The sequence below is a fragment of the Schistocerca serialis genome, chromosome 3, assembly GCF_023864345.2.
Source record: "Schistocerca serialis cubense isolate TAMUIC-IGC-003099 chromosome 3, iqSchSeri2.2, whole genome shotgun sequence".
Taxonomy (NCBI): Eukaryota; Metazoa; Arthropoda; class Insecta; order Orthoptera; family Acrididae; genus Schistocerca; species Schistocerca serialis.
This window is the reverse complement of record NC_064640.1, coordinates 303,949,719-303,974,528: the sequence shown is the minus strand read 5'-3', so window position 1 is coordinate 303,974,528 and position 24,810 is coordinate 303,949,719. Positions and strand designations below refer to the sequence as shown.

Below are 24,810 nucleotides of genomic sequence, written 5' to 3'. Positions count from 1 at the left end.
CCCATGTTGCTTCTTGTCTATATAAATGATTTTCACACCTCAGATGATGCAGCCAAAGCAATAATATTTGCAGATGATACTAGTGTGATAATAAGTGCACCAAAGCAATTGCTACCAACAACTGCTGATAAAGTACTAAATTACATCCACTCTTGGCTCAATGCAAACAGGTTGATATTGAATGTAAATAAAACAAATTATATGCAGTTTGGGAAAAGATGTCAAAATGTAAATCTCGATCTGGTGTGGGGTGACAAAGCCTTAGACAGAGTGACATCCACAAAATTGCTGGGGATTCATGTGGATGAAAACTTAAATTTTAATGACCATGTAATAAAACTTGCACAGAAACTTAATTCAGCCTGTTTTGCTCTCAGAATTATTGCAAATATTTGTACCTCAGAGGGCACCAGAATGGCATATTTTGGCTATTTTCAATCTCTTGCCGCATACGGAATAATATTTTGGGGTTCCACAACAGGGCACCTAAAACAAATTTTTTTGCTGCAGAAGAGGGCCATCCGAATAATAACTGTCATCTACAGATGCACTGCAAACCCATATTCAAAAAGCTTAGAATACTTACTGTACCGTCATTATACATATAAAAATGTGTATTGTATGTCAGGACCCACATTGCAGATTTTCAGACAAATGCCGACTTTCATAACTACAATACCCGTAATAGCGCAGCACTCCATACTCAGCGAACAAAAAGAACGAATACACAAAGACATGTGAGCCATATTGGTGCAAAACTGTACAACGCACTGCCAGTCAACATCAGGCAGCTAGAAGATGATAACAAATTTAAAACAGAATTTAAAAAATTTCTAGTGGAACAATGTTTTTATTGTGTAAAAACTATGTAGGTCAATAAATTTTTTCTGATATTTATAAAGGCAAAATGGAAAATACTCAATATGTACCTAATCATTCATTACGTTTACATACTTAAAGGACAGCCGTTGTGTGATGTAAATATATACTTAAGCAGTGTTGTGTATATAAGGACTTGCCGTTTAGGGAGGACAAAACTAAAGCCTTATGAAAAACAGACTATCCATTTAAAATAACAAGCAGGGATGTATATAGGCTATATTACTTTCATTGTATCATTATTAACCTCTTTGTATTATTTTGTTTTGTACTTTTTTACATATATATTGTTTGTGTCCATTTCTTTGAAATGGCTTGACAACATCCATACAATATTTATTGTCAACGGATGGATAAATAAAATAAATAAATAAATAAATATCTATGAACATCAGTCATAAGCTAGTATTCTGGGCATCTGTTAGGATGGCGTCATCCCATCTGAGCCCCATGAACCTCACTAAACAGCTGGCATCACATTTTCCCTGAACTTCACCTTCTCAAAGTTACTGTTCCACCTTCATGAAGGATGAGCAGGAAATATTTATCTATTCAATTCTAAGCTTTCAGAACAACACAGTGGACAATATGACAAAGATCAGGTCCTCTGCACATTGGGCAGTGCTGTGACATAGTACCAGACCCAGACCACATACCTAACCAAATAATGAATAATCTAAACTTAGAATACAAATATGCAAGTAGTTTGAATGAACTGTACACAGATGACTGATATGGACTCCAAAGAATGACAAATATATCAAATTTTCAGTATCAATTTTGAGAGGTTGGATCTACAACAAACCACCTAATTTCCTTGGAATCTACCATAATAATGGCCTTTAACCATCAACGCTACTTCACTGCAGTTTCTTTTACTGTATGTGGCATCATAATCTTACTACACAGTGTGGGTGGAGCTATAGAGGTTTCCTCATTTTTAACCATACTTTATTATTCCAATGTTCATGCATGTTTGTAGGTGCATCTGTTTTTCCTAGACAGAGGACAATAGAATCCCACAAGGCTTCGTTCCAAGTGTAACCCTTTTCCTAATAGAAACTGTTGGACTTAAGAGGCCACAGGTCCTACAGTCTGACCTTCCATGTATGTTGATGACTTTTGCCTCTATTACATGTATTTACTATAAAGTTTTTGAGAATTCCAATTACATGGCACCACAAGGTCCAAAACATATAATTCATTTGTCACTCAATGGGCCAGCCACACCGAAACCTTTATTTAAATAATAAGTGTCTTAAGACAGCTCTGGAGACAGCATGCATTAGCAATGAAGCTGCTGCCAATGGATGTCAGGTGGAAGTCCTGGAAGCCTGACTTCCTCTGTCACCATATACCCACTGGAAAGGACAGTGTTTAAACCGTAGTACCCAGTAGGGCTGAAGTAAAAGGGGTATGCCTGAAATAGATGGTGATCAGCAATGAAGTAGTTGAACAGTAACATAGAGACAAGGCAGCCTCTTAGCCCAGGCTTGAACATGTGACCTATCAGGAGGTGGTCACCAGCAGATGATCACACGGTAGGTGGTCCAGCAGTGTGAAGGTGCCAAATCATCTGCATATGATTCCCAGGTCAGACAGATGCCTGCATCTAGTGAAGACGAAGTCCTTGTCGGTTGACCGGATGCTTCATCTAGTACTGGGGTGGTCTTTGCCTCAAAGTTAACAGCTGATCAAGATGGTAGTGGTCGGCACTGTGTACACTTCCTGATAGTCGCGTATGGAGAACATCAGTCAGCCTCTGAGAACATCTGAAAGAGAGGGTCTGATTTTGGTAGCTATTTGAGAGCCTGCAGTCCAGTACTTCTCCAACAGCAGATTGCCCAACTTCTTCCACTTTGTCAGATTTCTGAATAAGCACTCTTTCATTCTGAATAGGCCTTATGGTGAAATGGTGTCTGGAATTCAGGCTGACACTTGATTTCCTCTGTATGGTGTCATTTTACTGAGTGTTACAGGAGCAGTTCACTGCGCCCAATCGTGTTTTGGTGCAACAAGAAGTTGCTCCATCTTTACTAGCGGCACACACTAGTGTGCCCTCATTTTTACTGCAATGAGGCACACTCCCACTGGTCTTCTAAAAGGACAAGTTGAATAAGTAATGTGTATCTCCCACTGAATGATGCCATAAGATGTAAAAGAACTTTCTGATAAAGTCATCTTCAAAATCTGATACTGTGTGCAATGCACAAGTTGTAGAGCTTACGTTTAAGATCTGTAACACACAACTTCTAGTTCATGTTCTTATCAGTATAAACACCATTTCATTCATTGATTTTCCCTCAAGAGTTAAAAAAATTTTAAGGAAAAAATGTAATGGATTCTGAATGGCCATTGAAATTGAGCATATTGCTCATTGAATAAATACAGTACTTGCTTCCCAAAGTACACTTTTGGACCAAAAACTCATTGTTTCTTAATGCAGTTCTCTGCATCCATTCAGTTTGGGTGAAAAACCAGTTACCAGCATGACCTTTCATATGGTACTGCAATATCCAAACTTCTCTAGAAAAATGTTGTAAACATCATGTTCAAGCTGTGACATGTGGATTATTTGTTCCCAATGCTAAAATGTTAACTGCATTTCTCTCACAATTTACTGTTCTTTTTCATTGTCTTATTTTATTCTTTGCACTTCATATTTCTTGAAGTAATTTAGGTTTGCAAAGACAGATTGTAGAGCTTGAGCTGCTTGAGGTACCTTTGTGCATAAAACCATACCACTGCTTTAAATGTTAAGCAATATTTGCTATAAATAAATCCCATCTCCACTTTAACTGTCATATACACTGATGAGCCACAACATTATGACCACCTGCTTAATAACTTGTTTGTCCATCTTTGGAAAAAAGAACAACACTGATCTTGCATATCAGGGATCCGACAGTTTGTTGTTAGATTTGTGGGGCTATATGGCGGCATATGTTGATGCACGGGTCATGTAATTTGCATAAATAATGGGCTGTATGCACTAAAGGCACCCAATAGTGACTCAGATGGGTTCCATAGGGTGCCCATCAGGCAAATTTAATCACCAAGACATCAACACGGGTTCACTATAATGCTCCTCAAATCACTTTAGTATGGTTCTGGTTCTGAGATGTGGGCAATTATACTGCTGAAAGATGACATTGCTGCCAGGGAAGACATAAAGCATGAAGGGATGCAAGTGGTTCACAGCTATCAGCATCTCTTCAATTACTACCACAGATCCCTTCCAAGTGCAGTAGAATGTCATCTGTAGTATAATACTGCTCCCACCAACCTGTGTCTGTAGCATTTGTGGAGACAACTGGTGACCTAGTGTAGTAAAAATGTGATTAACCCGAAGTGCTGACACTTTTCTATTGATTGATGGTTGAATCTCAATGATCCTGTTCCCACTGTAATTGTAATTGGGGGTCAACATTTGAACACACAGGTTCACAGGGATGGTCTGATGTGGAGCTCTATGTTCAACAATGTACGATGAATGTGTGCTTTGAAACACTTATGTGCCCCAGCATTGCACTCTTTCAGCAGAGATGCCATAGATCCCCATCTGTCCTTCTTTATAGATCAGACAAGCCTCTGAACCCCATGTTCTGTAGAGTGTCATGGATGTCCAACCATTTATCACCTAGTGGTAGTTCCACTGTCCTCATACCCCTTTCCGTAGACGCTCACAACGGTAGCATGTGAACATTGGACCAGCTTCATCATTTTTGAGGCAGTCATTCACAGGTTCTGTGTAATAATAACCTGTCCTTTGTCAAAGTCGCGTATTTTAATGGGTTTCCTCATCTGCAGCTCATATCTTCACTATGGTGATCCCTGTCTCTGTCTGCTCCACTTACATACCTCCGTTGTCACGTCATGTGTCCACAACGCCACCAGGCAGCATCAAGGGTCATTATGTGCAGTGGTAATGATGTGCAGTGGTCATAATGTTTTGCCTTATCAGTGTACATTGTGAAAGCCTGAATACCTTCATAAGCAAGTAGCCTGTGACAGCAGCAGAGCACAAACTGATGGGCACAAAGTGCACAAGTCTCTCTCTCTCTCTCTCTCTCTCTCTCTCTCTCTCTAAAATTCATGTGTGTGGAGATAAACTACATTGAACCAGTCTTTGTACTGAAGATCATCATAATCTCCTTCTACTGTCTCACTCTATATTCATTGGTCTCCAGGATGGTAAGGGTTGCATCCTTCATCTCATAAGTATGGAATAGCTTTAAAATATACCATAAAATTAAATGATGATGTGTAAAAAGCCTGAAGAATCCTCCTGCGGGTACTACCACTCAGTGTTTCCTCCTTGCATGTGCTAAGTCTTGCTTCAGAATGGAATCACTTATCTCATAGTTAAATCTTGTTGCTAATGAAAACTATGAATAACAACCATATTGTATATTATCTTGAACATAATTATTTTCTGTTTAGAACCCAGAAAGAAACTCCCATTGAGAGGGAAATTAGATTAGCTCGTGAAAGAGAAGAGGAACTGAGACGTGAGAAAGGACTTCCACCGTTAAACACACCTACCACTCCAAAAGCTGAAGTAAGTATTTACTATACTTTATTAAAAGTAATATGCATTTGAGTGTTTGTGAGAAGAAAGAATACAATGGCCACATTTCTTTATTTTGGTACACCAATGCATTAACACATTATCTACAGTGAAAAGATATGGAAAAATACTTCTAAATTGCAGATATTTTTTGAGATTATAGTTGCTAATTTCGTGGCAACAATTAATCCATTATAATCAATAGTGTTTCCAAACAATAAAAATATTCAGTCTTAGTGCCTTTTGTGGGTGAATATAGCAATATAGTTAACATCCTGCACATTCAGTGGTTGGTAAAAGTTTGAATTATTGAAGACCTAACAAGAAAAGTGTCGAAGTATTAATTCTGGTCTAATACAACTAGTCTCTTAAAGCATAACTCCTTTTCCTATTTCATGTAACATTTGTGCAAAATGTCATTGTTCTGATTTTCTAAAATCTATAAAATCTTACTGAAAATATTTTGTGTTTTGTATCATGGCTGTAGATGCCATTTATTTGCTTCCTGTTCTACAGTGAAAAAGGATAAAAAGCTAGCTACTGCTGTTGCTTGATGTTTACCTTTGTAAGTTCAAGGCAGCAAGGTAGTTCTTGATATATCTAAACATTTACCATGCAACCAAGAGTAACTTCACTAGAATTCTCCCTGTTTGCATCAAATTAGTATTAAAAAGTGCTGCTCATGTGGACATCACATTAGTTATTGTATATCTAATCCTTGGAGCTTGATATATAGCTGTTTTGTTTCATTAAATATTAATTTTTACTTCATTTGTAAGAACATTAATTTTATTGCTTTGTGAAATATCAAAAATGCCCTTACAACTCTAAACATGTAGTTTGATAATTGACATTCTCTGGGGAATTGTTTTCCATTTTGAATGCTTCCATACAATTAATGTTTGGTTTCATATTCAGGATGACATACCAAAAAGTTTGTTGTAGAGTGCATAACCTCATTTTGTACTCATTACACTGCAATTAGCACATGAACATTATTCATGGTGTGCTGAGTGCTAAAATGTGGTGATTTCAGATGCCTTGTGCTTAAACTTGGGTAGTGGTGGCTGCAAGTGTTAGATGCTACTGTAATGACTACATTTTTTATCAGTAGGCCTGCAGGAGGTAAATATTAAATAAGAATTGTTCAACAGAAACAAACGAAAATCCATTTTGATTCCATACCATAAACGTGAGAGGCCTTGAGTGCAGATTATAGAGGCTTCTCACCAAATTAAGTAGCCAGTGATTTGTAATTTTAACTATCAGCGAATTATTCATCTAATCTGTGGTACAGCTAATTCAGTTACATGTACAGCAGTGTTCACAAAGATTAATGTGTTTACAGCACTACTACTCCTAACTGAGGAGTAGACCCATCCAGATTAAAAAATGTTTATTCATGTTTAGACTAAACTGCATGATACTGGTGCAGTGCCCAGCAGTCACATCTCATCTGAATGTGCAAATGAACAGTGTGTGGTTGGAAAAGAAAACATTTCATTGATAGAACTTAGTCCTTCGATGACCACACACAGAATTTCTAAAAGTATCAATGTATCACATACAAGAATGTGGTGGACAGGACGTATGGATGGTCTGTATCTTTATCATTTACAGTGGACTCAACACCTTTAAGAAGTAGATGAAGGTAGACAATTGTAATTTTATCAACAAATTGCGAATCAGCAAGCACTGCCATTGATATTTCTGGCTGAGGAAGTGACTTCAGCTTGTGATGGTATCTGCAGGAAAACTTGAGCAAAGTGGAATGAGTATAATTTGGAAATCTCCCCAAACTGTACAAATATTTCAGTCTCAATGCATTCATTATGCTTCTATATGCTAATTTTTTTGTATAAAGCAGAATGTGCCTAAGGCAGAAATGGAATGGAAAATTTTATGACTTAATTAATAATGCATTGTTCTAGGTCTGTTCAAAAAAATTCTGAAACTTCCATAATTTCACACTAATTGTGTGGTGGAGTGAATGCAGTTGGCATCCCTGCATATGTTTGTATTTAATGTGTAAATGCTGGAAGTTTCATTGTTGATGTCTGTTAGTTATTGTTCAGTGCTGTATTGAATAGAACGTCGTGTCGCACAGTTTGGGAATTTCAATATGGCAGAGTTAAAAGAGCAATCCATCTACATTTTTTGTGTGAAACTCGAGAAAACCTTTAGAGCCACATCAAATGATGCAGAAAGCCTTCTGTGAGGAGTTCTTAAGTCATAACCAGTGTACGAATGATTCACACAGTTCAGACGGGAGTTAAAGATGACTCTCATTCAGGGCACCCTTTGATGTCTACTGACGACTCTCAAGTTAGGAACATCAACAAAATTGTGTATGCCAATCAGAGAATGGCTGTCCAAGAGATTGCAAAAGAATGTAACATTGCAATCTTGGAACGCATAGTGTTGCCATCAAGTTTATCCCATGGCTCGTGAGTCAAGACTAGAAAGACCTTCGCTTCACAAGACTGCTTCCAGAAATGGAAACGGCATTGGGAGTAGTTTGTCAATTGTAGAAGAGTGTATTTCGAAGGAGATAATGAACAATAAGTAAAAGGTAAACGTAGAATAATTTAGTGGACAAATTTCCAGAATTTTTTAAGCAGATCTCATATAATGCAGAAAAGAGTTTGTAAAGTTCTAATGTATTACAGTATACATTAGTTATTGATGACTCTACAAGGGTGCTACTTTTAACACAAATAATGTACAGCCCAACAGTGCTATTAAATGGCACAAAACCGAAAAAAGACGTTCGGCACAGTGGGATGTTGTGGGTGTGAACATCAAACCATGCTGTTCTGTGCAGCAATGAACATGTTACCTGCATTGTTGGTACATCAGAGGAAATGGTTAATCGAAGAGTACTCTGTTTGTCATTTCTTATTTCCCATTATCATCGATGGATGTGAGCGCGCACACCTACGAACACTCTGCTGCAATCGGCGCTGTGGAAGAGCTAGATGTCTTTCTCTTAAACAATGGTTTTACATACCAAGCTCAAGCATTCCAAAGAAATATACTACCTGCATTATTTTCTGCTAGTTTCAGTTGACTGGTAGCACTTAGTGACAACACAATATTGAACAAAAAGGATGTGTCACTAACATTTAACGAAAAGATTAAGGTAACTATCTGTGCCCAAAATAATATTGCATCTGAAATCTGGAAAACGCAAATTTATGATATTTTAAGAAACAAGGATAAGATAAGGGATGAGTAGATGCAAGGGAACAGGAACATACATGTGTAGCCTTGTGAATATGGCTGTTACTGGTATCAAGGAAAATGAATATGTCCAAAGTATTTGCATCATGAAGAAGATGGAGGAGAAAGGGAAATACTCAGTCACTGAGACTGTTGAAATGAACAGTCTGGTTCATGTTCACAGTAATCTGAACGAATAGGCTCACATCAGAACTTCTCCAAAACATCACAAAACCAATTGTGGCCTGAACTAGACTCAAGACACACTGCCGATTAAACACTTCCTAGGGTTTTCGGTGCACTAGACATCTTGTCATTGGATAGATGCACAGTCATGACTTGGCATACTGCACTGCATGCCTCCAGATAGATTTTGGTCACTTCTGCATTTTATGCCCCACTGAATATGTTCAACTTCATACCAGTGAGCAATGAATGACTTCTTGTGAGGAACCCTACTCCAAATGTCCATTAATCCACTTGCCCCCACAATGTTTGCTGGGAAATGGATTGAGATGGGCCTGTTTCCACAGATGGCGGAAATTTCTCTCAGATTTGAAACCAATTGTCATTAAAAGGTGCGACACTCATCTCCAGTCCCTGTCAGTTAGGATCTTACACCATGTTAAATAACTGTGAGTGGTGCACCATTCCTTCTAGACAGATTGGAGAGTCCATGTTGATTTATCAAGACTGGCCAGCTTCATCAGCCAATTGTGCTGTGCTGATGCATTCATTTGATTGGGACATACAACTACTTCACATCTGTGACTTACCAGTGAAAGGTCACTGGTACTAATTCACACCATCTACATTAGTTCAAAGTGACCAGTGTTTCCTTTTAAGGGGGTGACTAACATTTTGTCTAGTGATACCTTTTGGGGCATTGCAGTTGAAGTAAATTAAACCTTTGTTGAACTAAAGTAACATTGCTGAGTAGAGAACACTGTCCTTGTAGAGGCCTCTTAAAATATTTTAGAATTATTTAACAAACTTCCATAATAGTGCTTTTCTGTGTTATGACTGATGGAACACAGACTAATTACTGACACATACAGGGTGACAATTACTGAACTGTATAAAAAACATAAAATATTTACAAACTACAGCATGCACACACTTTATTCAACTGGTAGACATCACTATAGTTATTTGGATCTAGATTGACATATTTCACATGGCTGACATAATTGGCAATGATGGGGTGCAGATGAATAGCAAAATTCTGCATGACCCACAGAAGTGTCAAGGCATCAATACTGTCAATGACCTCCTGAAATACTGTTTTCAGCTCAGCAATGTTTTTAGAGTTATTGCTGTACATCTTTTCTTTAATATTGCCTCACAAAAAGGAGTTGCATGTGTTCAGATGCGGAGAATGTGGTGGTCAATCGTGGCCCATGCCAGTGGCCACTGGGTATCCCAGAGACGGAATGTAGTCCTCGAAGTGCTCCTCCTTGTGCTTTGAAGTGGATGAGATCCATCTTGCATGAACCACATCTTGTTGAAATCAACATCACTTTGGATCATGGGGATGAAATCATCTTCCAATACCTTCACATACTGTTCGGTAGTCACTGTGCCTTAAACAAATATTGCACTGATTATTCCATGACTGTACATTGCACACCACAGTCACCCATTGAGGGTGAAGAGATTTCTCAATCATGAAATGTGGATGCTCAGTCCCCCAAATGTGCCAGTTTTGCTTATTGACAAACCAATCCAAAATAAAGTGGGTTTCATTGTTAAACCAAACCATACTAATTCACATCTTGCCCCACAGCCAACCCTGCAGTTTGAACGTCCTAACGCAAGCCATTCAGAGGTTCGGACAATTTTATTTTATATAGTTCAATAATTGTCACTCTGCATTTATTACACACACCACAAAAATGCAAGTCCAACTCCCAAGCCTAAGTCGATTCTGATAAACAGTGTCCAGGTAGCATGGGCAAGTGTAGATGGAGAATGACAGAATATAAGAAAATGGTAGTCCAGAATTTTGCCACTGCTTAGACTATCTTGCTTCTCATATCTGGTATGATGTGAAGTAGCAGTCAAGGAAAACTTAATACTAATAATAACCAGTTTAATCTGAACTGTGATTTATGTGATTGCAATAAAATAGACAAATAATTTTGAAACAGACTTTTCCCACCATGACTATGGTTCAGAGCGAATTGTTTCCTGGTGCAAAAGTCTTAATTGGCTTGCAACAGATGTAAAGCAGGGAATTCAGAATCCCAGCAAATTAAAGAGAAAAATGTAGAGGAAGTAGCTAATAAAACGCAGTTTTGCATTGTTTGATTGATCATATTAAAGGGCTGAAGATTACCTTTAGGTGGATGACAAATAGAAATCTGGGAATGCCACTAGTGATGTAGATTTAGGAGATAAACAATAGGTATTTAACAATGAGGAAGCAGCAGTGCTACTCAAAATGTATGATGTTACATTTAATATGACAAAGCTCAAGAGTCGCAGAGTAATGTACTTGTACTGATGGTTTAACACACTGTACATATTTAATTTCTGAAAACTGCTCCTCATTAGTTATGTACAACTTGACGCATCCCACTTGCCTGATGGTTTCCTTCCTGATGAGGCTTAAAAATCATCATGGACAGATGACTAAACAAACAGATGAATGACGGAACAATTCAGTACTTGGAGAGGTACATTATTTGAATAACAGTGGTTGTAGTAGTCTATAGTCCTGAATTATGTCCAGACCATTTACAATGTTATCATTCTCAGTAACTGTCAGACTTTCAACATGTGTAAAACATAGATTAAACTTTGAAAACTTATTTACAAAACAAAACTGATGACCAGCCCTTACCCTTATTTAGGAGACAAATAAAAGTAAGGACCTAATCACATCATCCTTAATACAGGTGCCTCCTCACATCCTGGGGTCTAAGTGACCCACCTCTCCTTTTTAACCTTCCCCAACCCACCCCTCTCTCTTCCCTGAGGAATTATATAATGGTTCCAATAACCAGGATTCTGTTATCAATTTTGCTTTTGTGTGTGTCAGAAATAGTAAAAATTTTGCCTTCTGAAGGAAAGTAATCACAGACCAACAATTCTCTCTAATAATTTGAGTTCAGTATTGGGCTGTTTGTGTTTGATCATGGATTTAGGTCAGCAGCAAGCCACTATGCATGCTGTTGGCATTTTATCCAAGTGACAAAGTTGCAGCAAGGCTTTTCAGTTTGAAGATATCATGCATGATGATTCTAGAGTGTTAGTGGTAGATTTTTGTGTATGTTGTTAGTGTTAACACAATATCTCAGCAGTCTGTTGTAGGCACATGTATAGTTAACTTGGCAACTCATCATGAGTTAAACTTTGAAATTGATATGATAATCAGTAAAAGTTCCATAGGTCATTGTGTATTATAGGTTACACAAGAATTTAGGCTTTTGATGTCAACACTGTCTAGCATGAATCTTAAAGATCACAGACTGTTTCCATATGCATCCTCACTGCCCCACAGCATGACTGCAAGTGTTAGATTGGCATTTTGTCACCACCTCAGTCATACTGGGTTTAATATGAATCAGATCACTATTAATCTGAAAGTGGGGTGCCAAGAACCCATTTATACTGAAGCTAAGTGGAGAAAATGAACTGCATAGGCTTCAACAGCCAAAGACCATCTCGTACGCTCTCTGTGACCTCTGAACACAGAGTTCAGTGACTGACATGGGCCCACAGACATCACCACTGGACTTTGACAGTGATGACATGTAATGCTGGTTTTATGAAACTCAATTTCAGTTGTATAAAACTATTGATCCTGCATGTCAACAGGGATGAATGTAGGCAGGAAATTACTTAGTTATGGTCTGGACTGTGTTCACATGGCAGCAACTATGCCCTATTACCCAGCTGGAGGGTCCACAGATGAATGCATATTATGTAGACATTGTTGCAAGCAGTCTGAATACATTTCTGGTTAGAGTACTCTCAGATCACCTTATCTTAACCCATTTGGGTATTTATGGAATTCTGTTGATATTGGTGTACACAAATACACAAGAAAATTCATGGGCAGTACTGTTGTCTGTGGGTTTCAGCATCTCTCCCTCCTTCCTGGGAAGAGAAAACAAACCACCAGGCTTGGGTCACAACCTGTGGTGAAAAAGCACAGCGGCCATTGGAGAACCCATCGATGGACCAACCACCAAAAGAGGCAATCTCAATGTTACCTGTTATGCCGGAAGGATGAAAGTTCAGGGAAGCTGTGGCAACACTGGGTCCACAAGTGGCAGTGGGGGCAAAGCCACTTCCCTTGACGACAGGGTAGGAGGCGGTGGAAGAGGAGGGGAGGCAGGACAAAAGCCATGGGTTTCACCTCGGGAGGTGGAGGTGGGAGCCTCACAGTGTCCTGAGGTTGCAGGTGACAGGAGGACAGCAGAGGGCATGTACAGGGCAGCAGCTAGGAAGTTTACCACTTCAAATTGGGGCCCACCCCTGGAACACTGTTGTGATCAACCGTGACACTCACATGACCAGAAGGCCGGCAGTGATCTCCCAACAGGGTGCAGGCACAACTGATTTGCACGATGGGTCAGTTGCCTCACTGGTGTCCACCACAAACAATTGATGACCTTTGTGGCCCACCATGACACCTGACAGCCTCCCCTGCTACAGGCCAAAGGACTGGGCCCAAACAGCAGCCCCAGAAGGAAAATATGGTGGACCATGGTGTTCCAGGACATGTGCCTCAAAGTGCAACAATCCAGGAGACCCAATGGCTGGAACCCATGCAAATGTTCTGCTGAACAGTATCTGTTGACTGACATTTCCTGGTATGTAGTTCGAAAACTCCGTAATGCATAATCAGGGGAAGAAGCATACACAGACATCCTCATTTGGGTCCTAAATGTATACATGAAGTGCTCCACCTCAGAGTTAGAAGCCAGGTGAAGTGGGGATATAGTCAGATGCTGGATACCAATGTGGATGCAAAAGTCCTCAAACTTCCTTGACACAAATGGCCTCCCATTATTGGACAAGAGGGTCCCAGGGGATTCCTCGGTGGCAAAAAAAATAAAACACATGAACAGCTGGAGTAGACAATGTAGAGGACAGCTTAGCTTCATATGGGAAATTGGACAATGCATTAACCACCAACCACCACAAGCTGCACAAAAATGGACCACTGAAACTGATGTGCACCCTATCTCAATGGTGCTCTGGGACTGACCAAGGAGAGACCTGGTGCAGCAGTGTAGCCTAGTTCTGTGTACAGGCCCCACAACCAAAACCCAGATGTTCAGTGTCAAGCTTGATCACCAGCCAGCACACACAACTTAGCACCAATGCATTCATACAAGTCATACCCAAGTGCAATGCATCCATGCAGCCAGTGGAATAAATGAGCATGCAATGCCAGGGGGACAACTGCTAGACAGCATAGCTCATTTGTGGAAAGCATGAGCACCTAATGGAGAATGCTGAGCCAGTCATACATGAGAAAAATGTACATCATGCTTGATCCACACCCAAAGAGATGCTCCAGTGACGTTTTGGTGGCAACAATGGCTAAAGGTCAATGCCCTAGTCTGAACATTAGGATCAGGAGCTAACCAGACAATCGTGTCCCAATTTAGTGAGTCTGCATAAGAGATAGCATACATTTGGACACTCAAAACATCATTTGCATAAGAGGTGCTGCAGATCAGCCATCCAGGCCACACACAACTGCTCAAGGCACTTGTTGTGTTGGTTAAACTGCAACCACACCGCCGCCGCTGCCGCCACCACCACCACCACCACCACCACCACCACCACCACCACCACCACCACCACCACATGGGTTTGATGACCAAAATTCTGCATAAGTAACTGACAAAGCTCGTTAAGAGATTTTCTCAGGCTTGGAGCAGAGCTTAAAATTCTGGACAACTTCATAGAAACCCACATTGCTGGACAAGAAGGCTGCCTTATCAATAGCCTTATCAACTAGATAAATGATACCCCTTATGTGTAAGTGCAGCAAGAAGTGGGGGAAGGTAATTCTCCCACCTTTTCATAGTCTCACTGAAACCAGAAAAAATAATCGGGGCAGTGAAGAAAAATGGCCAGTGTGTGCCTGGTCCCCTCCAGCTAGGCAAGGATGTGAACCAAGTCTGTGTTCTGGTTATCAGTGTCAGCTGCAGCTGAAAAGCTGAGCCCACATTGTGGCCCAGTGTTACACTATGAAAAGGGGGTGTAAATTACAACACGAAATTTTTAAGAATGTCCTTCATCGCCACTTTGGTATCGGTAAAGGCATGATAATGTTGCTCCTCTACACTGACTGTGTAGTTGCTTTATGGGACTATGGTGGCTTGATAATAGCTGGGCAGCACAGCCCCCTTGAGAGAAAATGAACTTATGATGAGAGTCCATACATGGGAAGCCAAACATCCAAACCCACATAGTGATGTGCACAGCAATAAAATCGGCAAGCGGGTATTGTGGGCAGCTTAAAACTAAGCATAGGTCATGAGAACATGCACACACAATCTCACACTGTAACTAAAATTCCTACCTTTGAAGTTCTTAAAAACTGATACTGAGAGGCAAAATTCAGTTGGCACATAGGGTTACCCTCCCACTACTAACCCTTAATGATTTGATGCAAAGCATGCTGGGTTTCAGGCCACTGTGTGCTGCTAGTATATACTATGTATGTCCATTGATCATTATTGACAATGTGGCCATCATTAGAAAATGGATAATATGTAGCCTTTTTGATAAAATAGTTGTGGAAAAGTTTTAAATTCTTAGTTTTTATATGTGACTGTTAACACAGTTCTTATGATTTCAACTGTTTGTTTTTGTAGTTTCGTTTCCTACATAAAACTCTGAGTTCAAGTGAACAACAGCATACTCAGCCTCCTCGGCCTGCAACAACAAGAATTCAACAAGAAATTGATGAGGCAGTACAGAGGGAGAGAGAACTGAAAGAAGCAAATGGAATTCAGACATCTGATGAAAATATTGTACATAAGGTAAGTCATTGATGTCCTAAATGTAATGTTTAATTGAATGTAATGGGGTATGCTTTTGGAACATACGGACAAATGGCTCTCTGATGGAGGTGCATGGTGGTGGTGGTGCATATGATGCAGACAGCTAGTCTATTGCCAGAACTCTCTATTAATGATCATACATGAACACAGAGCAGTGCATCTGTGACAGAGAGACAGACAGTAGGCATGGGCGAGGCTCCTAGGGTCTGAGCACGCTGGGAGTATGAGATGGGATGGTGAAGCAAAGTGAGGCAGCCAGTAGCCAGGGCTAAACTAGTGGCCCCGACAGAACTACCCAGATATGTAGCTGATGAACACAGAACTGCAAGCTGTAGAGCAGCAGTGGGTGGCAGTGATTCTCCCTGAGTGTGGAACTGGCTGGAACTTGCTGCATGGTTCGGACCATGAGGTGGCACCAGGTTTCTGACTGCTGGAGCTCAGGCAGTCAGACGGTGGTTGTTGGTTCGTGGCCCAGAGAAACTGGGAGTGGCTGCGTCATGTTAGGCGACATCTGGCACCAGCTGCGCATCATACTACAGCCCAACTGTACCAATGGTGACAGGCTGTACCAGGGGTTTTAAATACTGATGCCCCAGCTGAGTTTACAGAAGAGCAGTGTTTCTGTGTTGGAAATCTCTGGAACAGAGGCTGATGACCAGGGTTCATATGTTGTGTGTCAATGTGTCAAACTGCAGAAGCTTCTTGAAGACTGTTCCACTTCTAGGTAGTTGGCACATGGGAGTGATGGTACAGAAGTAGAGGCTTATGCTGAATTGCTGCATTGGTAGGGAAACTGTTTGGCCTGCTATCTGTGACTGTGGTCTGATTACAGTCCTGGGCTGCTTTCCATGCCACTAAAATTCTATACTGCTACATTTCTTCCTGTCATAGATTAATCTGGATACTGGATTACTGCTTAAGAGTTGGGCGGCAACACCCTGCACTTTACATTCTACTGCTACTGCATGAATTCAGAGCAAACACTTCTTGCTTAATTTTCCACTTTGTGTGGCCTCTTTCCATTTTAATATCATACGGTATACATGATCTGACTCTTGCAACTCTCAAACATGGTGTGTCAGGGCCCCTTGTTTTGTTTTCACTCCTTTACTCACTCAATGAGACCTAGTCACTGATTCTGACATGACTGCTATGGGCCTGCAGGTTAAAGAAAGATAAAGGTGGGATTTTGGCAACTCTACATCTCAGGTGACATACACAATATTTATGAGAGTTATGCTAATTCCTGTGTAGTGTTAAGTTAGTGGTGGTGTTCGGTGCAATAAATTTTCATGTCATCAAGCAGGTGGTCCATCATTAAGTGACTATTTTGTGCTGATATCATCTGATTCAGGGAAGCAAGAAGGGTCAGGTATAGCATGCCATTGAAGTAGGTTAGGTTTTTCATGGGCGTAGTCTTGAAAGATGGGTTTTGCAGTTACATAATGAGCAGTTTGTGTTAAGTGTTGTTGTTCCAGTGATGGTGGCAGGTAACTGGAAAAATGTCCTAAGAAATTGCATCACATAGCATTTATCAACAATCCCTGCTCATGCAGTTATATTTGCTGTACACAGCTGAAATAGCCTTGTAGTTTGCATCTGCTACAAACTACTACTGGTTAGGGTGTACTCACATGACTTGAGGACTGTGTGTGTTCATTTTGTGGGGGACAAACAGTGAGTAGCCCAACTTGGCATTGTAGTTATTCCATGGTGGAGAGTAGTACTTCCTCAAATTCCTTGTTTTCTTCACTGACTAAAGCAACCTAGGAAACATCCCTTAAGAAATATCTTTAAAGTTAAAGGCCAAAGGTGTGTAACATGAACACACCATCACTCATTTACTGCCAACCTGTTGCCTTTAAAAGTCTGCATGACTGCCTCTACACAAACCATGTATTTAACAAACAAACTTTCTGCACCATGTAACATCATTGATTCCCTTCTAAACTAAATTGAACACACTAAGGTTCCACTAACACTCCACAGAAAATTTCACCTAAAATTTCCCATAACCTATTAACTAAACAAGAATGTCTCCTTTGAGCCTGTCTCATGAAAGAAATAGACACATTACCAGAATATACACTCACAAATATCCCTAATAACTTTATTAGCAAACACAAAAAATTAGCTCACAAGGCCGCCTCATGGTTTTACGGCGTTAGGAGTGTCAGGATGACTATTAGTACATCCTGTGTCACATGCTTAATTTTACCTTTCCCCCCTTGTATTTTCTCCAATCGCTTCCCTTCCCCATTCAGAAGGAGCTGCTGTTAAATACGGCAGTGCTTCCAGTACAACATGAAATAAATGAGTTCTTACTACATGGACAATTGGGCTTTGGGTTGGGCATTGCAGTTTGACATTAACTGGGGACATAATCTCAATTATCTGGTAAGGTGCCCGGTATTGCAAAATTAGCTTTTTAGTTTTTTCTTTCAGCATGTAGGTGTTAGATAACATTACTCACTGCCTAGTGTGGTACATAACCAATTTAGCTTTTTGTTGTGGGGTGCCTTCATGCCATTCTTAAGACTTCATATTCATCTTTCTAATCTGTTGCCACGTACTTCTTAATTTTGTAGCAAAATTTTGTGTGAAGTATACATCTTCACCTAGGGTAGGTGGCATAATTTGAAAGGGAATGGGGTCTTTTGGCTAAAAACCACCTCATAGGGGATAAAGCCCATGTTTTTGTACACTTTCCAAGTTACAAGCTGTCACTACAAATTATGGTAAAGTGTTCAAATCATTGTGACTACTATTCATGAAATTACTTAACATTTTTCCCCTACTGTCCTGTGAACTCTCTGTTCAGCCATTCACTTGCAGGTGTAGTGCACTAATTTGTAACATCTTATAGTGTAAATAATAAGTGTAATTCAGAATGAGATTTTCACTCTGCAGCAGAGTGTGTGCTGATATGAAACTTCATGGAAGATTAAAACTGTGTGCCAGACTGAGACTCAAACTCGGGACCTTTGCCTTTCGCGGGCAAGTGCTCTACCATCTGAGCTACCCAAGCACGACTTGTGCTCCATCCTCACAGCTTTACCCTGCCAGTACCTCATCTCCTACCTTCCAAACTTCACAGAAGCTCTCACCTGAACCTTGCAGAACTAGCACTCTTGGGAGAAATAATAATAAGTGTAATAATAAATGTAATTGCTTCAATAACTTGGACATACTTGGCAATTAGTGCTGTGGTCATTTATTATTGTCTCTGGCACTAGATTTTTAATAAGCAATGGTTAACAATAGTCTGTGCCACCATTTCTGCCTGTTGATTTGATATGGTGATCATGGCCAAGACACATGATTTTTAAATACAGGGTGGACAAGAAGTACCCGTACCCCTGTAACTTCTGTATAGTATGAGATGTTATTAGGCAGGTTGGTAACTTTATTACTACTTGTTGCAATTCGTGTTTACATGTTTCCACAATAGTGTTTTAATCTGTAGCCATGTCAGACGTGAGTGGTCGTAATTGCACTACTGAGGAGCATTTAGTGACAAGTGTGTGGGTGCCTGAATGACACACAGGGCAGACAATGAGACAGAATACTACAGTAGTGTTCTAGGAAAGGTGTGATAAGGCTCCACCATGAAAGGTGACACTTCTGGATTGGGAAATAAATGCTTTTGCTTTTGGCAGTGTTAAAGATAAGCCACTGAGTGGAAGGAAGAAGATATGAGAAGAAACGTGCCTAAGTCTCTACTTTGATTGAACAGTCTCCTGTGAAGCCAACACACAATATGCTTTAAATTTGGTATACCAAGGACAAAAATGTGAGATCATATCAAAAGACATTATAGTCAGACCTTTATGACTGAAGTTCGTAAGAGTTATTGGACACAGACTGGAATGAGTGTGTTTCAGCGTGCCAAGTTTTGTTAACTCAATTTCAAAATGCAGTGAACTATGCCATGGTTATGTTTTCAAGTGAATGTGCCATTTATCACAGCTCACACAATATAAATATTGTCGTTTGAGCCAAAGAGAATCATTACATGGTCAAGTTACAAAGAAAGCTGCCTCACATAATGATATGGGCAGCGATGACTTCACAACTTATGCTTGGACCACACATTTTTCCAGGAACTGTGAATGAATGGCACAGATTTACACGTGGTCCAAATGTTGTTCATACCTCAGCTTGAGGAAAGGGGCCTCACAGAATGCATATGGTTGCAGTAAGGCTGAGTGCCTCCTCACTATGCTCCTGCAGTGCACAATTTCCTAAGTGAGCTTTTTTTATGACGGTTGATAAGTTGTGGTGCATCAACACCACCAGGTTCCTTGAAATGGCCACCAAAACGTCCTGACATCACCACACCTTACAACTCATTATGGTGAGTCATTAAGGTGCATGTATCTGCATGTTGCTATGCTACCAATGAACTGCACAATGCTGTTGAAGATGCATTTCACACTGTAACCCCAGACATGTGTAAAAATATGTCAAGAAATGTGTTAACAACATGGTGGGGAACCTACTGATATATTGGGCACTTACTACTAAAGTACATAGTTGCGCTAAAACAAATCAAATCAATTAGCATTTGATACTAGGGGTACAGGGCTTCTCACCCACCCTGAGCTTTGTGCTGTTCTTCTGTGTTGACTCAATACATTCTACAGCACAGCATCTAAGTCTGTCAGTGTACCAGTGATACTTCCTTGAACATTGCACAACCTCAAAACCAAATTCACTTAGCCATGAGTTGGAGGTCTGTCTCGAAATTCATTTCAGTGCAATACATCAAGATCTGCTTCAGTGTGGAGCCTCGTGAACCTATTACCTCTTCTTTATCAAAGGCATAACTTCTGCAAATTTTGGGATGTATTCTCTATAAAATTGCAATCCTGAGATATTACTGTAATTTCTTCATTTGTGCTATACACTGGGAAATCATTTACAGCTTGTATCAGCTGTGAGTTAGTCGTGCACCGTCTTGGCTGATGATATGGCCTGAATAGCAGACTTCCTGTAATACAAAGTGGCGTGTTTCTAAGATAAGGGTCTGTTGTGCCACACACAAGCACTCAGACCTCTTGTAGATGCACCTTATACTCCTGGATGTGTTGGGCAATACAGTGTCATCTCGGTAGACTAAGCATTGTTTTGGTTTCAGATTCTGTAGTACTCCATCTAACAAGTGTTGGAAAGTTGCATTTTTCAAACCAAATGGCATCTGATGATACTGGTAGTGATCAAATGGAACTGAAAACGCTGTTTCAGGTCAATCCTCCAGTGCTACCTCTAATTGGTGGTACGCCCCCCCCCCTCCCCCCCAACAAATCCATGGTGATAAAATAATGGCATTGCACCAGATTGTCTAAGATCTCTGTAATGTTTGGCATGGGCTATTCATTAGTTATTGCTTGTTGTTTAGATATTTACAGTCACCTGATAAGCCTTCTTACCACCTGTTATGAGAAGCACTGACTAAACACTGGTGCTTTCTTTAATAATTACATCCTAGTGCTGTTTCTTGTACACAAGCAGCTCATTTGTTGTGGAATTCCATGCTGCAATAGTCATGTAGCAGGCATTGTCCATGCAGGTTAAATAATTCTGCAAATTTCTCCAATAATCTCTTCATTTCCACTTTATCACATCCATTTAGATAAGACATCTTCCCCCTTAGTGCAGTTAAATCAACAGACTGCCCTGGATAAAACTGGCCACAGCACACTGCATGGCCCAGACCATAAGGCAGTAGCACATTGCTGGCTGCCTGAGCTCAGGCAGTCAGATAGCAGTAAGATGGCTAGTGTAGTTGCATCGGCTGTGCTTCGTGGTAAGGCCCAGATGTACTGATGGTGATGGCCTCTCTCTCTCTCTCTCTCTCTCTCTCTCTCTCTCTCTCTCTCTCTCTCTCTCTCTCTTAATAGTTACATATTTTTTCAGTCTCTCTCTTTTTTTTTTTACTAAAGACGTTAAGACAGCGGCTATCCTGCCTAGCCTAAACTTAAAAATACGTTCATGTCAGAGAAAACTGAGGGAAAATATATCTCCAACAACAGTGACATGGATTTTCTGTGGTTTCTGTAAATCACTCAAGTATAGAACACTGATGATTCCTTCATCAAATCATTTTTCTTCTCCCATTATTGTATACGTGTAAATATTTTTTTTTTAATTTTCTCTAGATGCTACATATTTTCATAAAAACATTTAATATCTTCATGATTATTAACAACTGCTGTGGTGTAGTTTTCTCCCTTTCATCTTCAGAGTAACCTAACTTCATAATGTTGTTTACCTGTGCCTGCTTGTGTGGGTGTCCCTCACAGATACTTAGTTCAGAGCAATTTGTTGGAGGGAAGTTCAGTGACTGCATGTATTTTGAAAGGGTAAGAAATGAAATTTAGCCAAGTCAATAGTTAAGTCTCTGAGAGGAGATCAAAGCAATGGCCAAATTCAAAAATTTATACACTCTGAAATAATTTTCTCAGTGAAATCTGTCATCAAATCAATGTTTAATTCTTCCATAACCTTTCCCTAAAAGAATAAAGTGGATGACGGAAACTTGAAGCCATTAAAGATAATAGAGTGGCCAGTTTCAGTCCAGTGTTATGCTACATCTGTTACCAGTTTTAAGAACTAGATGTTCCATCAGGATATGGTTACAAAGGTACTCGGCAGAAGTTCTTGCTAACACAGTGTTCTCAGTTTTCTCTAAAAATGTCCAGCTTTTCGCTTTCTAATTTAGTGCATTATCATTGAAGTTAAGGTTTGAAATAACTTCCTGATCTGAACAGAATAGTTGCAGAATAAGATATCTAATTTTTAATTTCAGAGATCTCAAACACCTGATGCTGTCAACAGTTCCACAGAAGAGAAAGAGAGTGATCCAAATAGTTTCTCCTCTTCGAACAATCTTTCAGATTCACTAAATGATGGAGAACCCTCAGCACAAGCTGTTCCAACAAAGAGATCTCAGTCATCAAGTCCATCACTTAATAATTCTCCATTTGCAAGCCCAACACACAGGTTCTCATCTGGTGGTGGACAGAAAGGATTGATGCAGAGGTTTTATGCATCACATGGAAGGATGAGAATTTATGCTGCTCCAAGGAATACTGTACCTGTTGTTGTTTCTCCTCCTTCTGTTTCACCTGTACATAACCAGCCTCCAATTCAAAGGAAGATCATTGACATCAATAGTGGGAATGATTCACAGGTATGTAGTGTGTTACTGAATTAATTAGTAATATTTGTAGAACTTACCAATCAAATGAGCTTTTTTCCTTTGTATTCTACACACACCATAAATTTCTGAAAAAAATATAGTGCATTTGTAAATATACTTGCAAATGTGCCCATTTGCCACTCAGTGCCATCTCCATGGTGAAGAGCAATGTAATGCTTATTGTTTTTATTATGGATTTTCCATTGTTTGCTAATTGCAAATCAGTTGTACAGGAAATAGTGTCCTAGTTTTATTGCCACACAACTGAAGTGTGTGTTTCATTATGTCTACTTGATACTATGCAACATGGTATCTGAGCCATTGGTTTTTAGACTCCGTACATATTTGCTGAGAAATGTAACATTGTTGTTGAAACAATGACCTTACATTCCAGGCAAAGGGAGCTCAAATCTCTATCTTGCCATCCATGTGTAGGTTTTTCATGGTTCCTCTAAACTAATGCAAATGCCAAGATGGTCCCTTTCAAAATAGGAAAGCCAATTTCATTACCAGTTACCATGCCTAATGGGAGCATCATTTGAGATACTAAACCATAATATTCACTTGTTTCTTTGCTATGTAGATCATTGGACTTCCAGCTGTACATGTCATGACATTTAAGGGGTGATCAAAAAGTTTTTATTTGAAAAACCACACTGTTCAGAAAAGGTATGCCAATCACGCAAAATCACAATGAGCATTGAGGCAATCGTCTCAACAATGCATCAGGTTAAAAATACACTCCTGGAAATTGAAATAAGAACACCGTGAATTCATTGTCCCAGGAAGGGGAAACTTTGTCACATTCCTGGGGGTCAGATACATGACATGATCACACTGACAGAACCACAGGCACATAGACACAGGCAACAGAGCATGCACAATGTCGGCACTAGTACAGTGTATATCCACCTTTCGCAGCAATGCAGGCTGCTATTCTCCCATGGAGACGATCGTAGAGATGCTGGATGTAGTCCTGTGGAACGGCTTGCCATGCCATTTCCACCTGGCGCCTCAGTTGGACCAGCGTTCGTGCTGGACGTGCAGACCGCGTGAGACGACGCTTCATCCAGTCCCAAACATGCTCAATGGGGGAGAGATCCGGAGATCTTGCTGGCCAGGGTAGTTGACTTACACCTTCTAGAGCACGTTGGGTGGCACGGGATACATGCGGACGTGCATTGTCCTGTTGGAACAGCAAGTTCCCTTGCCGGTCTAGGAATGGTAGAACGATGGGTTCGATGACGGTTTGGATGTGCCGTGCACTATTCAGTGTCCCCTCGACGATCACCAGTGGTGTACGGCCAGTGTAGGAGATCGCTCCCCACACCATGATGCCGGGTGTTGGCCCTGTGTGCCTCGGTCGTATGCAGTCCTGATTGTGGCGCTCACCTGCACGGTGCCAAACACGCATACGACCATCATTGGCACCAAGGCAGAAGCGACTCTCATCGCTGAAGACGACACGTCTCCATTCGTCCCTCCATTCACACCTGTCGCGACACCACTGGAGGCGGGCTGCACGATGTTGGGGCATGAGCGGAAGATGGCCTAACGGTGTGCGGGACCATAGCCCAGCTTCATGGAGACGGTTGCGAATGGTCCTCGCCGATACCCCAGGAGCAACAGTGTCCCTAATTTGCTGGGAAGTGGCGGTGCGGTCCCCTACGGCACTGCGTAGGATCCTACGGTCTTGGCGTGCCTCCATGCGTTGCTGCGGTCCGGTCCCAGGTCGATGGGCACGTGCACCTTCCGCCGACCACTGGTGACAACATCGATGTACTGTGGAGACCTCACGCCCCACGTGTTGAGCAATTCGGCGGTACGTCCACCCGGCCTCCCGCATGCCCACTATACGCCCTCGCTCAAAGTCCGTCAACTGCACATACGGTTCACGTCCA

General features: G+C 40.7%; 1 protein-coding gene across 16 annotated transcripts in view; it reads left to right on the top strand.

Moving 5' to 3' along the window:
* The window catches only part of LOC126470094 (uncharacterized), a 1,674,514-nt gene that overhangs the window by 362,253 nt on the left and 1,287,451 nt on the right, over positions 1-24,810 (top strand). For 9 of the 16 annotated variants that reach the window (XM_050097649.1, XM_050097656.1, XM_050097648.1 and 6 more), the window contains exon 5: positions 5,323-5,440. In XM_050097649.1, the coding sequence (XP_049953606.1) occupies positions 5,323-5,440 (118 nt within the window). Of the gene's footprint in view, positions 1-5,322; positions 5,441-15,516; positions 15,685-22,516; positions 22,901-24,810 lie in introns of all 16 variants that reach the window. The other 7 variants (XR_007586124.1, XR_007586123.1, XM_050097653.1 and 4 more) reach the window with 2 other exon arrangements.